An 18,026-nucleotide genomic window follows, 5' to 3' on the forward strand; every position below is an offset into this window, starting at 1 on the left:
ACACACACACACACACACACACACACACACACACACACACAATCAATACAGTCTCAGTCACCCTGATGCCTCAGCAACACATCTACAAGACCAGCCTTTTCTCTGCTACAAGCCAGCAAACACCCATCACAAGGGCATTCACAAAGCGGGGGTGGGTGGAGGGGGTCACAAAGCTAATGATGTGACATTGCTCTGCCCCCCCCCCCCTCGCCTTTTATATGGCTGTAGATCTCCCCCGGACAGAAGGAGCGGTTTCAAATCGATAGATACCGGTGCGCGCGGGGTTAAAGGGCTCTTTGTCGGCCCGAGTTTGGCCCCGCTCCAGGCCGGGGATAAAAGCTCAAGGTGGCTCACTTTTGTTAAAAGGGTTGGAGTTAAGTCTGCCAGGGCGTGTGTGTGCGTGTGCGTGCGTGCGTGCGTGCGTGCACGTGTGTGTGTATGAGTGCGTGCGTGCTTGTGTGCGTGCGTGCGCGCGTGTGTGTGCGCGTGTGTGCGTGTGTGCATGTGTGTGTGAGAGAGAAAGAAAGAGAATGTATTGAGAAATGAAGATGTGGTACAGTAAGTAGTGGAGAGCTGGGAGGGGGCGAGTGGGGCGAGGGGGCGTTGTTGTATTAACTGGCCATGCCTGGGCAGGCGGAGAGAGACAGGCCTCATAAAGTGGCCCAGAGGCCCAGTGTGACCGAACAACACCCCCCCCCCCCCCCCCCCCCCCCCACTGCAGCACCACGCTGGATAAGTCTGCTTGTTAGGGAATAGCCAACATACCCTCCTACCCTCTGGTGACCGATATGGTGTGTGTGTGTGTAAGATTTAAGAGTTTAATCCCATTTAGGTTCCGTTTGCATCGGTCATCCTCCGCTGTGCTGTTAATACACACTGACATGCTCGCTCCCACACACACACACACACAGTGACACACTCTCTCTCTTTGCACTAATGCCCCCATGAACGTCTGGCCCTCTGAGTGGCGTGTGGATGCTGGCTGCGATTAACTGGATTAGGAGGTCAGGGGGGAAACAGCAGGCTCTCTCCTAGCACTGCTGTGTGTGTGTGTCTCTCTGTGTGTGTGTGTGTGTGAACAGAACATTCATCATGCCTGCACCATTATCCACATCCAGTTATGTCTTATGTATAGGGTCAAGTGTATGAATAAAGTGTTAATGTGTTTGTGTGTGTGTGTGTGTGTTCCAACAGATCGTGCTGGAGAACAGCAGCAGGGAAGACAAGCACGAGTGTCCATTTGGCCGCAGCAGCATCGAGCTGACCAAGATGCTGTGTGAGATCCTCAAAGTGGGCGAACTGCGTAAGTCTCAACTCCCCCCACAGTCCCCCCCCCCCACACACACACACAGTCACACACACTCAAAAAAATTCCTCCCTCCTCCCAAATTTCTTCCATTTCAAAGTCCATCCACCATCCTCTCTCTCTCTCTCTCTCTCTCTCTCTCTCTCTCTCTCTCTCTCTCTCTCTCTCTCTCTCCCCCTCTCTCTCTGTCCCCCCCTCCCTCCCTCCATCTCTCTCCTTCATGTCTCCTCTGCCTGCCCGGCTCCTGTGGTGGGCATAAAAGCGGCCATTATACTTTTATAATTGCGCTGGAGTTCATCAATTAATGATGAGGAGGGCCTTAAATGCACGCCCTCGCCCTCTCCCCTCTCCCCTCGCAACACTCTCTCTTTTTTAATGTAGAATGTTCAGCGATAAGGTGGGTCTTTGTTCGTGTGTTATGTCAAAAGTCGGTATCTGAAAGCAGCAGACAGGTACGTGACCAAGTTTATTATAAAGACAAGTGTAGTAGCCTATTGGCTATAGGTAACGAATGGGCGTTACATGGCTATTGAGTCTTCCCAGCAGAACTACGCTGGCGCTTGCATTACTTTAGCTTTTTACGTGCGAGTGTCTTTGTTGTTGTGTGCTATAAGAGCTGGGCTGAGGCAAATGGTGACGTGACGTTGAAGTTAAGTTCAGTAAAGTGTTATGTATGTATATACAGTATGTGTGTGTGTTTGTGTGTGTGTGTGTGTGTGATTGCATGTTTGTCATGAAACGATTCGGATACACGCACACACACACACACACACACACACACACACACACAGACTCCTGGACAAGGCCAGGCTGCTGTGGTCATGCAGATGGTTATGAAGCAGTGAGGTGGGCACTAGTCCCTGGCTGTGTGCATGTGATGGAGTTCTCTCAGTGGACTTCCACTGGCTTGGTGCTCTGACATTTACTTGCATGGCATGGATGCCTTTACCCAAGGTGACCAAGCGCTCATGAATCTTAATAGGATGGAACTGAAGCCCATGTGATTGTGGAGAGAACACTCAAGTTGGCACGAGGGCAATGCAAGAGTGGTCATTGCATTTTATTATTATATGGCAAGTTGACTGTGGATTCCTTAAGAAAACAATTTATTTATCCAGTTGTGGAACAGTTGTTATTTTACTCATTTAGTACCAGATGTAGGGGTGCATATGCCCCCCGACCTGGCCCAGATGTGGCCCAGATCTCCAAAGCCCGCGACAGACTAGGGCCAGAGCTGCTTGAGTTGCTGCATGAGTATGTGGGAGTGGAAGACAGCCATGGACATGGGATTTGGGCATTCCTTTACGAGGTCACGGTGGCAGTGAAGGGTGGAAGAGAAGGGGGGTGAGGAGAGGGGGGAGAGAGGGAGGGAGAGAGAGAGGGAGGAAAGGGAGGGAGAGGGGGAACATGGAGAGGTAGATGCCCTGAAGCCCAGTTGAAGAGGCTGTCAGACTTGCTGCCCTTTTCTTGTCCTCATTTTGAACGTGTGTGTGTGTGTGTGTGTGTGTGTGTGTGTGTGTGTGTGTGTGTGTGTGTGTGTGTGTGTGTGTGTGTGTGTGTGTGTGTGTGTGTGTGTGTGTGTGTGTGTGTGTGTGTGTGTGTGTGTGTGTGTGTGTGTGTGTGTGTGTGTGTGTGTGTGTGTGTGTGTGTGTGTGGTATCAGACATCCTGGGGAGCATCTGTCAGCCCAATTGCACACTCCCACTGTCCTTGTCTGACATGGTAGATGCACACAAGATGAAAATGGCATCAGCTTCTTTCTCACTAAAAAGAAGGAACACCACTCACTACATAATATTTACAACACAGAACATACTTTTACATACCATTCCTCCACCTATGCATACTGTTCATCGATAATAATTACATAAAAAACACCACCAATCTGGTAGTAATGGCTACTCTATCCTCAAGTATCCACCTTATTCCCTGAACCGGAAATCTGTCCGGTTTTCATCTTCCGTTCATTCTGTTTACATTTTTAGCTTTGTGCATTCTCAGTACGCTAACTAGAATATGCTTCAACTCAGAATTCTTTCGAAATGTTGACAATTCTGCCTTCAGCATGGATAAGCTACATAATATATGACCGATATAGAATAGAAAAGTTTACTTTTATATCTGTTATGATATGTCAAGCACTGTCAAAACGCCACGTTAAAATCGACACAACGCAGCTTCGCCGGAAATAGAAAAGCGTTTTCTGAGTACTGAGGTATCATGGCGACGCCCACTGTTGGCTACGGGATAAGGGATACTTCTGTTTATGTGCCTGTGTGTTGTCATATATCAAAAGCCAGTTTCATCTGCAGAAATGGAGCTTGTTTAAATTACTAAAAAAATCAGTATCACATTATGTTTGTCAGGTTAACATTAAGATCGTGGATAGCTTCCCTTAACATCTGTACACTCATGATGGCCATCTCACATGCATATGAGTTAAGAGAGGAGAGTTAGGAGTGAGAGAGGGAGGGACATGTACTGTAGGTGCATATTAATGGATGATTTGCACGAATTATGCTGATGATGGTATGCTGCAGTCCTTGTGGAAAGGGGGGTGGGGGGGGTCCGTCTTGGGGATGGAGGCCTTTGGGATGCACTGATCTTTAGTTAATGAGAGCGGCGTCTGTATCCTCCACCGGCTTCTCCTTAGGGCCCTGCCTGTCAGATGAGGGATGGAGCAGGAGGCATTCTCTTCTCTTTTTTTCTTCTCCTTTTTTTCTCTTCTTTCCCCCCTCTTTTCTTCTTTGGTAAGGCTGAAGGTTAGCAGAGCAAGAGAACACATTCATAAGAGTGGCATCATGCTGTCAGAAGCACAGTTGTTTATTTTTTTTATTTTTTTAAAGGCACCACCAAAAAAGAAGGGACTTCTGTTTATGTGCCTGTGTGTTGTCATATATCAAAAGCCAGTTTCATCTGCAGAAATGGAGCTTGTTTTTTTTTTAAGGAGATGAGATGCCCCTCTTTTGGAGAGGATGAGTAGTCAGCTGAAAGGGACAGTCATTTTTGCACATCATAACAAACAAACACTGCGTTTATAGTCTAGAACCCTTCTTATCACCACAGTTTTTCACAATTCATTGATAATAGAGACGATTGTATTTGACAAAAAACAAAAAACGATACAAATGGTGTGGGCAAGTGTCAAAATATAGCCACTGTGAGAGATGGAGAGAGAGATATAGAAAGAGTGAAGAAGAAGAAAGAAGACCAGGACTTGGGGAAACACGATAGTGTGTGTGTGTGTGTGTGTGTGTTGGAGGGATGGGGGTTGGTAGGTGTGTGTCTCCGTGGATAGCTGGATGTGTGGGGGGGCGAGGGTGCTAATTAAAGCCGTGTCCCCTCTGCTTCTTGTCAGGCGTGCGTTAGTGACGTTCCCGCTGTGGGCTGTGATCACCGCGGTGACACCGGCGAGGCTTTGATATCAGCAGCAGCCCCCCAGGCTCTCATGCCCACTACTGCTGCACCTGTCATTATGACAACGCTCTAATGGGCTGTGTCCATGTGACTTCACACACATCCTGTGTGTGTGTGTGTGTGTGTGTGTATGTGCATGTCTCTCTCTGTGTGTGCACATACTGTATGTATGACACCACTCTAATAGTGTGTGTGTGTGTGTGTGTGCGCGCGTCTCTCTCTCTGTGTGTGCACATATGTATGACGTGTGTGTGTGTGTGTGTGTGTGTGTGTGTGTGTGTGTGTGTGTGTGTGTGTGTGTGTGTGTGTGTGTGTGTGTGTGTGTGTGTGTGTGTGTGTGTGTGTGTGTGTTTGTGATCCCGTGACTGATGCCTGGCTAATGAGGCTGTGAGACTAAACTGCAGCACCTCCATGGTGACATTCAGTAGGGTCAGCGTGCCTGTTTGTGTGTGTGTGTGTGTGTGTTTGTGTTTAAGTGAGAGAGAAAGGGTGTGTGTGTCCTCTCCTCACCTCCACACTCCATCCCCACTAACAGCCCCCATCTCTCCCCCATCTGAGCAGGGAGACTGAACACCACCCGTTTTTTACTACTCCAGCAGCAGCAGCAGCACCATCAGTGCCAGCAACAAACGCAGTAACGGCCACCCCTCCAATGAAAGACTGAGAGCCAAAAGCTTTTCTTTTAAATGAACTTAAGCTTCAGATGGACTCATTCTGTTGGGTACTAGTGTTTTATCTCAGCCCGCTCCGTTCGGAGAGTGGCCATAATGTGCCCTGTCCATCCTTATGTAATTTAAAGGCAGGCGCTGCAGTTCGAAAAGGAAGAGAGGAGAAGAAAGAAAAAACCTTTATAGGCGTTACAGTGATTCACTGCCCGCATTAACTACAGTAACTGTTAAAAGGTCCGCTAATGCTTTGTCTCCACCGAAGCGTTTTATTGTGGAAAAGATTCCATTAGCAACTGTACCTTTTTTGAGGAGGCCGTGTATTTTACATTTTAATGAGGGCAAACGGCAGAGTTTCAGTGCAGTGCGGTGCGGTGCGCTAGGGTGGAAGGGTTTAAGGACTCGGGAGAGAGATGGAGCTGTTTGGCCAAAGTGTCGACTAGAAGGTGATGGAGGTTTGTGGGGAGGAAGAGGAAGGAATGAAGGGTTGGGGGGGGGCGCAGGGAAATGACTTTTTAAGAGTTTGCCCTGCCTCGCCGGTAAATCAGGGTTATTGTGCCAAAGCCAGAGGGAGAGGGGTGATGATGGTGGCGCTAAAGGAAGTGCAGCCATTTTAGAGAAGTTGGACTCTGAGAAATGGGGGGCGGGGGGGGGATACTTCAGGGGCAAAGAGAGAGATGAAGAGGGAAGCGTGGCGAGCTTGCCCCTCAGGCGTTGAAACTCCACAGAACATGTGGGGGTGGAGAGAGAAAGAGAGAGAATGAGATAGAGAGAGAGAGAGAGAAAGAGAAACTTCTTTCTAATTCTTCATTAAATAGAAATGTGTGCCTTTTTAAAAGGAAAGCGTGCCTGAAGAGGAAGCCCACAGATGCACGCCTGAGCTAAACGAGAAATCTGTGTGTGTGTGTGGTGGCAATCTCGTCTCCACCCTTTCTGACTTCATATCATGTATTTTTGAAAGATGAGCAAAGATGTGCAGAAGACGAGCTATGCCATCTCCTCTCATTGTCATTTTAAGCCCGTCTCAGATGGATTATGTATCTTTCGCCTCCTCAAAATGTCAAGGGCACTTCAAGAGCCCGTCCAAGAATGTCATTTTTTGGACACTAAAGCATGTTTGGAATGGATGATGAAAGAGTGGCCATGGCTCCTTGATGTCATTTCCTGTCTCTGGGCTTTGCCAGCAATTTGAATTTTTTGCCTGACCACCACAACCGCACCGCCGCCCACTCCTAAGCTACCTGCTTGTGTAAGATGTGAGACGATCTGTGATATCCTCTCATGATGAAATGACGGAACACTTCTCAGATGTTCGGATGAAAGAGAGAGAGGCAAAATTCTGCCCTCGAGTCATCTTATAAACACACACACACATCCAAAAATGTGTTTTTTTTGTTATTTATTGAGATTATGCTTAAACTCTTCCTCCACTCAGGGCTCCACAAGTGCCGTGAAAGATTTTGTTTTGACATGTCCTCGACTGATCTAGCCAAATATACCTGTGATAGTTCTGTGCAGCTGGCTGTTGAAAACAGCCTCTGGTTGCCTCTTAATTGATTCTCTTGATTTTCGTTCCTTCACTCAGTCTCTGGACTGAAGTCGCTGTATTATTCATGCTCCATCCAGCCAGGTGTCCCAGCATCACCCACCCACACACTCTATCTCTCTCTCTCTCTCTCCATCTCTTGCTCTCCCTCACACGCACACACACACACACACATACACACACACACACACAGCTATCTCTATCTCTCTCTCTCTCTCTCTCTCTCTTGCTCTCTCTCACACGCACACACACACACACACACACACAGCTATCTCTCTCTCTCTCTCTCTCTCTCTCTCTCTCTCTCTCTCTCTCTCTCTCTCACTCTTTCTTCACTCTGAAAGATTCATAGCCCCCCTCCGCAGTCCCCCCGAAAACCACTTTAATGGAATCCACAGCTGTCAGTGCCACCACTACCAACCCACATCGCCTTCCGCCCACTCCCCCCCCCCCCCCCCCCCTCGCCCCCATGACAACTTCCCACCGGTCCACTTTCCTTTTCTTCAGAAAAAAAACCCCCTGAAGGTTGAAATAGTGTGAAAATGCCCCATGTAATATTTATAAGCTTATTTAGAATGGCCGGTCGGAGAAATGACCTGGATATTGATTCCTGCCATTCTCGGGGCCCACCGTCCATCTTGGCCTGTCGGAGCGGAGGGGGGGGGGGAAATGGATCGGGCGGCTGTTGGGAGACGAGTTTGAGCGGCCCGGTGCGGATGGACAGATTTATGCGGGCAGGTGAAGGAGAGGAGAGGTGAGGTCTGACGGCCCTGCGGCGGATGGGAACGAGGCGTGACCGGCAAACAAAAGGCCTCTCGCTCTGGAAGTCCTGACTCAGCAAACCAGATCGTGCTTAACACAATGCATCATATTCATTGCAAATTACAGATTTGTGTGTGTGTGTGTGTGTGTGTGTGTGTGTGTGTGTGTGCTTGCCTTGGGTTTTGTGGGAGTATGTCAAGCATTTGACATCTCTTCTGTGTGTGTATGTGTGTGTGTGTGTGTGTGTGTGTGTGTGTGTGTGTGTGTGTGTGTGTGTGTGTGTGTGTTTCTGTGAAAACAACAACAACAGCAGCAAAAAAAAAAAAAAAAGAAAACGTTTCTGCCGACACCCACTATCTCCCCACAGTGACATTTCTATAGTGTGTGCTCTTGAGTGCCAGGGACAGCAGCACCCTGCGGAGAAGTGGCACAGATGCACCTTGGCCAGTAGCATCCTGCCCCTTCCTTCTCTCTCTCTCTCTCTCTCTCTCTCTCTCTCTCTCTCTCTCTCTCTCTCTCTCTCTCTCTCTCTCACTCTCTCACTCTCTCTCTCTCGCTCTCTTTCTCTTTCTCTCTCTCTCTCTCGCTCTCTTTCTCTCTGGCTCTCGCTCTCTAGCGATGCCCACAGGAGACTCCGTCTGTCTTATCTACGGTTCTGTGAAAAAAACAGTTTCGAAGAATCCATTTTTTAATGAACGAGTCTCTCTCTTTCTCTTTCTTTCTCCCTCTCTCTCTCTCCCCCTGCTTGTCGAGTGGAGAGAGTGTTCGGGGTGCCAAGCAGTGCTGGCTTTGGCCTCTTTCTGCCATTTTTGTCCCCCAAGATCTTGTTAAAACTACAAAAGTTGGGGTTTTCTTTTTGATGTGTGGGGAAAATGGACCACGCTGATTCCTAAATTCAGCCCTTTTCATTTCTCGGAACAGAGGATGGCACAGTGGCATCATTAAGCCCGGGCTTTTTGGCTCTTTGAGCCATGAAGATCTTGTGCCAAGCGATGAATGTTTAATTTCTTTTCTTTTATTTTTTTGCTACTGTTTGGAAGTCATAAATCACAAGTGTACCACTTCCAGTGTGTACTTGAAATGTCTTTGTTTGTTTGTTTGTTTGTTTGTTTGTTTGCTGCTGTTGCCACCGACAAATTTCTCTCATCCCCTGCCGACTTAGAACACAATCAAACACACCCACTCTCCCCCACATAAACACACTCCTGCCTCAGATGTAGCATTTTTCTACAGAGCAGTATACCACCATCTCCACCACCCCCTCCATAGAGGGGAGACTGGCTGGCTCCAGTGCAAGCATAAAGACACCCATGGGCAACAGGGAATGTTCGGGAAGTAAATTGGGCAGCCCGGAGGTGTGCGTAAATCCCATATTGTCAGGGCATGTCACCCAGCTCCTCTTCTCTGATAGTTCCATTGCAACGTGCTCTCTGAAAAGAGCCTCTGGACGCTAGCGGTGTCGGACTGCTGGAGGGACAGACTGCAAGGAAAAGGAATGCATCTGTCGGCCTGGAGTGGATTCGGAGCTCCATGCCGTCTGTGTGTTAGAGAGAAATCCCCTCTTAGCGCTGTGGCTTGATTTTTTTTTAAATTGAAAATGATCCTATTACCAGCTTACACAGACTTGAAGGGAGTACTAAAGTACAGTCTGTCTTTTTTTTTTCAGAATTATTTTTTACATCCTGTACTAACGGTCTACAAGAAACAAATTATCTTCATTAGACTTTTTAGTCCTTTAAAAAATGCAGACCAAAATCACTGGCCCTAGATCAGTTACGGTCTCGGGATTTCATCTTGACAACCATAAAAGTGGTGAATGTTCAGACCACAGCAACGATCTTCGCTTTTAGAGGCACATAATCTGATACGCTTGGAGTCATTTTGACACGATGCTAAACACGCTACAGCAGTCAAACATGACGGATAACATTGGAACAGATTAAGAGCTGACCGATGCCGCAGAGTGAAATCCGCTTCGCTACGGACACACGCTGTGCATCAACATCTAAAATGCATGAGAGAAAATATAAATAAAAAATTATAATAATCTAGTGCGTTGTTTTCAGGCTACTACACCAGTAAACAAATGCAGGGACTGCATATTGTACCAAAATAAGAAAATAACTTCTCTCTCCAGGGGTTTGTGTCAACTGACACCCCTCATAGTGATGAGAATAGAAAGAATATGAGAGCATCGTGTCCAGTAGGCCTCAAGGAGATTTTGTTTTGGTAGCAAAATGTAAACAACAATCTTCCTGTTCAGTTATGGACTTCCCTTCTTTTCTGTTGACGTATGGACTTCTTTTCAAGTTCTTTGGCCCTCATGATTTCTAAGATCAGCACTTCCTAGTGCTGTCATATGCTCGGCCATTATAGTGACTCATTGACTGTTTAGAAGAAATACTATCTACCCCCATGAGGTGTGTGTGTGTGTGTGTGTGTGTGTGTGTGTGTGTGTGTGTGTGTGTGTGTGTGTGTGTGTGTGTGTGTGTGTGTGTGTGTGTGTGTGTGTGTGTGTGTGTGTGTGTGTGTGTGTGTGTGTGTGTGTGTGTGTGTGTGTGTGTGTGTGTGTCTCTCAGTCAGCTACCCTGTGTACTGTGTTCAGGAGAGCAGATTGCAGTGCTGACTGAGCCGCTGCTCTCCTGTGGCAGAGTGTGCCGCAGAGTGAACGCAAACGATGGGTGCAGTGGACCGTGAGTGTGTTTGATGCCTCCCCAGCATAAGAGTCCTGTGTGTGTGTGTTTGTAAGAGTCTTGTGCGTGTGTGTGTGTGCGCGTGCGTGTTTTGTAAGCACAACAGACGAATGCCTGTTGGCGGGTCAGTATCTCGGGCAGCGAGACTGCCAAGGCAGTTTGTTGTTGCCTGAATGGCATCAGTCGTGATGGCGTGGAGGTTTGGCGTGCGTGCGTGCGTGCGTGCGTGCGTGCGTGCGTGCGTGCGTGCGTGCGTGCGTGCGGTGACTGATGCGTAGTGCGGAAGACATCTGCAAACAGATGGGGCAGCCGTTGCAGACCTCATCTGCGAGTCCGGTCTGTTGTTTACTCGGCGCGGCCGGACCCGCCAGCAGCCTTATCTCTCCCCGTCAATTTCTCCTCATTCCAGCTAATACTGCTCTGCTGTCACTCGTGGACCCCTTCCTCTCTCCCTCCCCCCTCCCAATCTCTTATCCTGTCTTTCTGTCTGTCAGTCGTTTTCCTTCTTTTTCTCATGCTCTCCCTCGTTCATTCTTTCTCAATTACTATCCCTCTCCCTTTCTCATTCTTTCTCATCCCCACCTCTCTCTCTTTACCTCTCTCTCTCTCTCTCTCTCTCACTCTCTCTCTCTCTCTCTCTCTCTGTCCCTGTCTCTCTTCTCGAGTTAGAATGCATTGAAGATACCTCGCAAACTTATCAGCATGTGATCCGCTCTGTCTTAATGTTATTCATCATTCTGTCTGAATGGAGATTTAATTGCGACTGGCAACCTCCCCCCTCAATTATTCAGCTCAAGCTCCTCTCTAAATGGGAGGTGTCTATCATCTGCCCCCAAAGACGGCCCTCCGCCTGACAGGTTTGTTACGAGACGGCACGCGTGTGTCAGAGTGTCAGAACACATGAAGGCGCGCACACAGACATGGTCTCCGCCATTGTGTGTGTGTGTGTGTGTGTGTGTGTGTGTGTGTGTGTGTGTGTGTGTGTGTGGCCACATCATTAGGGTTTAGAACAGCACCTCTCACAGTAGATTCATCAGACCCCTGTAGTGTCTCTGGGATTTAAGGTGATTTGTGGCTGGAGTGTGGCCTCTCCTCTCTCCTCTCTTACTCCCCTCCTCTTCCTCCTCCCCACTTACTCTTCCTCCTCTCCTCTCTCACTCCCCTCCTCTTTCCTCCTCTCTTCACTCTTCCTCCTCCTCTCCTCTCTTCTCCTCTCCTCTCCTCCTCTCCTCATCTCACCACAGACATTCACTCACAGATCTGAGCCTAGGCTCTTCTATTCCTTGTTCATTGCCTCCCCATTTTTCTATTTCTTTCGGTCTCTGTCCTTACATATACACACCCCATATATGCACAATCCATATAGAGGCCTATGCTCTAAGCACTAGTATTTCCTGTCTTTTTCGCTACTGGTGTGTGTGTGTGTGTATCACACACAAGGTGAAAGGCTTTGTAGATAGATAGATTGATAGATAGTTAGATACTTTATTGATCCAGAAGGAAATTAAGGACATTTCTCACTCCCACATATGATTACTCCTTTCTTCTATAACTCCACCTTGTTTTTTTACCCAGAATTCCTCTGTGTGCCTGGCCATTTGCTTCCTGATGTAGTTTGCCCACCTCGAGGCCTCGTCACTCTTGTCACCCTTGCGTCACCCTTGCGTCACATTTGCGTCACATTTGGAAGGCGCCGCCATCGTCGTCACGCCTTGCCAGTCTGCCCTCCTGGCACATGCCAGCTTCTCTCGTCCCCGAGTCGGTGACCTTTGAGCCTGGAACGGGCGGCAGTTGTGATGTCGGATCGCTTCTCGTCCCCGGAGCTCGCTCTGCGGTCCCACAGGACTCGGACCACGTGGCGTCGGACGAGTGGCGTCAAGAGGGGCATGACTCATTCGATGCCTTTTCGCACTCGGGCGTTTGCACGCAACAATATTTGTGACACTGTAAAAGGTCGCGCAGAGCAACATCCAGGGCTTTGAAGGATGGATGAAGCCAGAACTTGTTCTCCTCTCCTGCCTGCTGTCTGAACTGGAAAGGTGACTGGCGACTGAGGGGATGTTTGATGTTTTGATGTTTCTTCAGTGGCCTGAGTCCTTGTGTGAAGTGTAAATCGGACCGTCTCTCTCTAAACCATCCGCTCTGTCCAAGGCATCAGCACCGTACTGTCCTCTGCATGTCCTTCTATGTAGGTGGCCGTCCTATTGTCGGAGGGATGGTGTAGGGTTTCACAGAGTGCAGAAGGCATATGGACCAGGCATATGGACCATCAGGGGGCTACAGGTAGATTGGGTTTCCCCCAGCAGAGGCCACCAAGGCTGGGCTTACCACCCATGTCGAGGATGGGTGAGATGGAGGTCAGACTGACTAGCAGTAGGAACAGTAAAGGCAGTAGATTTGCTATTGTTTGCCATGGTTCTGTAATGGAATGGCTGATTCAAGTTGAAGAGCATATAGGACAGTTCTCATCTATCTCAGTTGATGTCCTCTCAGTCTCCGTCTCCTAGGAACATTTCGGACATTCTGACCAGTCAGGTTCGAGATCTGTCTTTCTGTCCTACTAAAATTAGAACATCACCTCACTTAGCAACAAGACAGAACTTTGTTTAAACCAGTAGCTGTGTGTGTGTGTGTGTGTGTACAGAGACATATACAATCATTGGTTTGATCTAATAGGATTATTATGACTCAGCATTACATTGGACCTGCTGCTGCTGCTGCTGCTGCTGCGGCGGCTTGATTATTGCCAGTGTGGTCCCTGCCTAAGATAGCTGGCATGGTTGGCTGTGGAGCCATATGGCTCTCGGTCTCCAGGGGCCTGAGTCAGATTTGCATTTCGAGCCTCATCTCGTCCAAGCGCTCCTCTTTTGGACTCGGCTCTCTCGAGGGATGTTTCGGCATATTATAGTGGTCCAGGCAGTTGTAGCACATCCAAGTTCTCCGCAGAGATGATGCTGTGGAATGGCGAATACAGTCCATTGTTTACAATGTGCACCTTTTGATGAGAGAGATAATAGTTTGGATAGAAACAGCTCATTTGATGAGAGGATGTGAAACAGCAGAGAGCACAGAGGTGTTCTCTGAAAGAAAAAGTTATCTCATGCCACCAACCACGCGGGCCATTCCAGCTTTTCAATCCTCTCCCCAGTCTGTGGCTTTTCTATTAGGTCACTATTAACAGATTGGAGCGGTGAGTTTTGGAGAGGTGACAGGACATCATCTTGGGTCACTGAGCGCACAGATTAAGGTCGTGTTGCACATGATTGGGTTCCCGGGCTCTGAAAGGAGGCTGCTGATGGGAGATTTGCCGACTCCATCTCTCTCTCTCTCTCTCTCTTCGGTCTCTGTATTTTCGGCCGGCTTGCCATTTGGTGCGGTGTCCGCCGTTCTATTCGCTGTGTTTGCTATCGCTGTTACATTGTTGGTGGTGGTGATCGGAATGGTGATAACGAAGATGGTGTTGATTGTGATGATGACATTGGTGATGGTGATGGTGATGGTGATGGTGATGGTGATGGTGATGGTGGTGGTGGTGGTGGTGGTGGTGGTGGTGGTGATCAAGTGGTCAGAGATGGTGTCGGTATCCGAGCTGTAACATGGCGACAGACTGCTGTCTCAGTAGACAGCTAGCGGCAGCAGCAGCAGCTCATGGCCCAGTTCAGCTGGCCTCCAACGGGATTGTTTGCCGAGTGTCTCGGGATTTATGTTTGTTTGGGTGGAATATTCAGATGTGCGACTTCTGTGGTCGTCACTGGGGAGACGTTCATCCCAGTTATAGGCATTCAATTAGAGAGAAATGACAGAGCTCGGAGAACAGAGGCAGGGTTCTGTCTTTCTTCTTTCTTTTTTTTTTCTTTTTGTTTTATCCGGTGTTATTTTTTTTTATTTATTTTTATTCTAACTGCAGGGTTCTAGTTGGTTTGTCTCCCCTGATGAGATTGGTTGTGCTCGTTGCTGCTCTGGGGAGCAGCGCGGTGACGTGACAGCGCCGAGTGAGAGGATCTAGAGCTCCGTCTGGCAACGCCAGCATCCCTCGCACACCATGGGGAGGGAGACCAGTCCCAGATGACCCTCCCATGTCCCCACTCCCAACCCTGTGTCGCCATGAGCTGGAGAGGCACACACACACACACACACACACACTCTCTCTCTCTCACACACACACACACACACACACACACACACACACACACTCTCTCTCTCTCTCTCTCACACACACACACACACACACACACACACACACACACACACACACACACACACACACACACACACACACAGACTCTCTCTCTCTCTCACTCACACACACACACTCTCTCTCTCTCTCACTCACTCACACACACACACACACACACACACACACACTCTCTCTCTCTCTCTCACACACACACACACATACACCTCCCTCATCGACCTTGTGAAGGTGATGGAGAGTTCTGTCTGGCAATGCCTCCTAGACTGCATCTAGCCTGAGCTTTGGCAAGTCCCAGATGACCCTCAATGCCTCTGCTCCATGTTGCGCACACACACACACACACACACACACACCTCTCCCTGCCAAACCTTGACACTCTGCGGGAGCGGTGAGCTGCCCCGAGCTGCCCTGCCCCGCTCCCTCGCGAGGCGGACGGGAGCGCGAGCAGATTGAGTCCGGCTCCTGTCTCCGCTCTCCTCTGACTGTCCCTGAAGGGCAGCGTGCTGTCGACTAAGCAGTCGGTCAGCGGCCTTGCCGAGGCTCCCAGGCGCCTGCAGAGCGATGGGGATGTGGAGGGTGGTGGTTTTTTTGCCATGGGTGGGGTAGGGGGGGGGTGGTGTTTGGGGGCTGAACAGGATGATCACTCGTTGCTACTACAGTCCCCCCCATCACACACACACACACACACACACACACACACACACACACACACACACACACACACACACACACACACACACACACAGGCTGCCGCACCGCCACAATCCCTCCATCGTCCTGAGTTAACGGAAGGGCTGCGACTGGCCCCCGAAGGGCGTCATTCATTATGCCGTGAAGTTTCAATTTCTGCCGAGCCGATGCAATTACCTGGGCCCCCGCCGGAGCCCCTGGCCGATAACACCTCACCTCACCCCCCCACCCCCCCCCCCCACACACACACACACACACACACACACCCGCCTCTGCTGGACCCCATGCTATCGGTGCGACTGCTGTCAACAGACACGACCAGAGAGAGAGGAGGAGGAGGAGTAGGAGTAGGAGGAAGAGGAAGAGAGCCTGCAACCTTGCCCAGGCCAGTGCTTTACTCAAACCTGACATTTAAAGTCACACGGTGCTCTATAGCAGTGCTCAATGGCCTCTTTTTAAAGAAGGCTCGATACGAGAGTCTAAGCAACTGCGTCATGCTCGTGTCGATGGGCCTCCGGCTGCTTTCTCGTTGTCGCAGCCTCGCGCTGGAACACGTCACGTTCCCATGTTCCCACTTTCCCACTTTAATTTTCCACAGACTCTCTTTTTGTTGTGCAGCAGGGTTCCCAGTTGCAGCAATTTTACTGCCTCGATAGATTGTAATTCCGTCCCATGACTTTGAAGATATTGTGCCATTACTTTTTTCGGCAGAAGTCGAACTATGAAACATCACAGGCTGTTAAAAGAGAGTCCTCATCTACAGTCCTCATCTACAGTACACTCCTCCTCGTTTGAGGCGCATATCACAGAAGTTGGATTTCTCAATAATGGAGTTGCACTTTGTCACGAACTGAAGTGGTCTACACAATGGAATAGCACCAACCTCTGCCTCCAAGTTCCATATATAACTCAACTGTGTGAGTGTGTGTGTGTGTGTGTGTGTGTGTGTGTGTGTGTGTGTGAGCACGCGTGTATGCATGTGTAGGAGTGCAGTGTGCAGAGCGAGCCTGCTCCGGTGCTTTCCCGCGCTAGCGTCTCCGTTGCCAGGAGCCTCCCTCCGAGGGAGGCAGCAGTCGTGGAAGTGTGCAGCAGACGCAAGCTGCCTCCGTCTGTCTCCAGTGTGTGTGTGTGTGTGTGTGTGTGTGTGTGTGTGTGCCTGCCCACCGGGTGGACGCTCCCAGGCAGGGAGCCATGTGAGGCTTGAAAGGCCTTGCTAAAATAGGCGTCACGTGTGTGTGTGTGTGTGTGTGTGTGTTAGTGCCTGGAAGTTCTCACTCACAACAGTGTACATCCGAGAGTGCGAGCAAAACATCCCACCATTCTGTTCCGCCTAAAGCTAGAATGAAGAGAACTCTGTATGTAAAGTGAGAGAGCGAGAGAAACTCTCCTCAACCTCCCTGTCAAGGGACACCCTTCAGTTTCTATTTCTGAAAGGATGCATGTACTTCTTACTGCCATGTGCTTCAATGGGTGATTGAGATGAATGTGTAAATGAATTGACAAACATGTGATGAAGTGAAACAAGTCAAATGAAAGTTTATGGGCAACACCAACCATAGCTTCTCTCATGAAAACACTGACCGATGGCGATACTGGTCGTTGACTGACTGCTTTTATGCAAATGTTAGAAATTCAAGCATTCGGTGTATGCCATTTTTTATATTTGACACATATGTTCGATGCTGTTATACACTATGTCAATACTTTTTAAATTCTAATAAGAACATTGAGTGCTGAAATGTGTGATGCCAGTCAAGCTGTTGAATTTGTAATATGGCCGACCAAGAGGCTGCCCAACTGATGGTTAGGGTTAGTGTCAGAGTTGTCGTTGAAAAATGAAATGAAATGAAATGGAAAAAGCTGGAAAACGCTGGCGTTTTCTGGCCTTTTCAGATAAAAAAAAAAAAATGGTATATCACATCCCAGCATGTTGTCTGCTGTGCTTAACATCCTCTTCTGCTGTGCTCTAACATCTTCTGGTCTCTCCCTGCAGCGAGCGAGAACTGCCACGACTTCCACCCCATGTTCTTCACCCACGACCGCTCCTTCGAGGAGTTCTTCTGCATCTGCATACAGCTGCTCAACAAGACCTGGAAGGAGATGAGGGCCACCTCCGAGGACTTCAACAAGGTACTGACCACAACACAACAGCGTTACATACTAAAACACTCTGGACATGTGTTTATTCATGTCGCACCTATAGGGTTTAGCGCCTAACAGGCCTGATAGAGTTCAGGCGTGGTGCCTTGAGCTCGCCAAGGAACGATGTCAAGAAAGGCTGTTCTATATATTGTCTTTGAATGTATCGGATCATTTCAGGCACAGATCATTTCCTGTCTGTCAGCCCTGACCTAAGTATGCGATACAAATTTAGTACATTGTGCACAAAACCAAACCCAACACAACAAAGCGATGCTGTGACTGTATAATGTAGGTAGTGGTTGGACATGAAATAGCGGATGACATGGTGGTTTTAATCGCAAATGCATCTAAGCCAAGTCTATAAATAACTCAAGTTATTTTGGTAATTATCAAATAGGCATTTTGGCTTAATCTTGTCCAGAATTGTACCTAGTGGTCACTAAACTCTGACGAAGTGACCATAGGCCATCTACATTTCAATGCACGTTATCCTCTCAGGCAGTCAACCCATTAACACTGGCATTGCTAATGCTCTCCCCTTCCTAATCTAACTGAGGAACTATGGGACCAGAGCAATTACAGCCCTGAAATGGAAACGGTGCTTTCACAAA

General features: G+C 48.8%; 1 protein-coding gene across 3 annotated transcripts in view; it reads left to right on the top strand.

Annotated features, from left to right (window-relative positions):
- elmo1 (engulfment and cell motility 1 (ced-12 homolog, C. elegans)) overlaps positions 1 to 18,026 on the top strand; it is a 102,311-nt gene that overhangs the window by 54,682 nt on the left and 29,603 nt on the right. For all 3 annotated transcript variants that reach the window (XM_062530304.1, XM_062530303.1, XM_062530305.1), the window contains 2 exons: positions 1,195 to 1,303; positions 17,267 to 17,403. In XM_062530304.1, coding sequence (XP_062386288.1) covers positions 1,195 to 1,303; positions 17,267 to 17,403 — 246 coding nt within the window. The remainder of the gene's footprint in view (positions 1 to 1,194; positions 1,304 to 17,266; positions 17,404 to 18,026) is intronic.

Source organism: Sardina pilchardus, chromosome 24 (assembly GCF_963854185.1).
Source record: "Sardina pilchardus chromosome 24, fSarPil1.1, whole genome shotgun sequence".
Taxonomy (NCBI): domain Eukaryota; kingdom Metazoa; phylum Chordata; class Actinopteri; order Clupeiformes; family Clupeidae; genus Sardina; species Sardina pilchardus.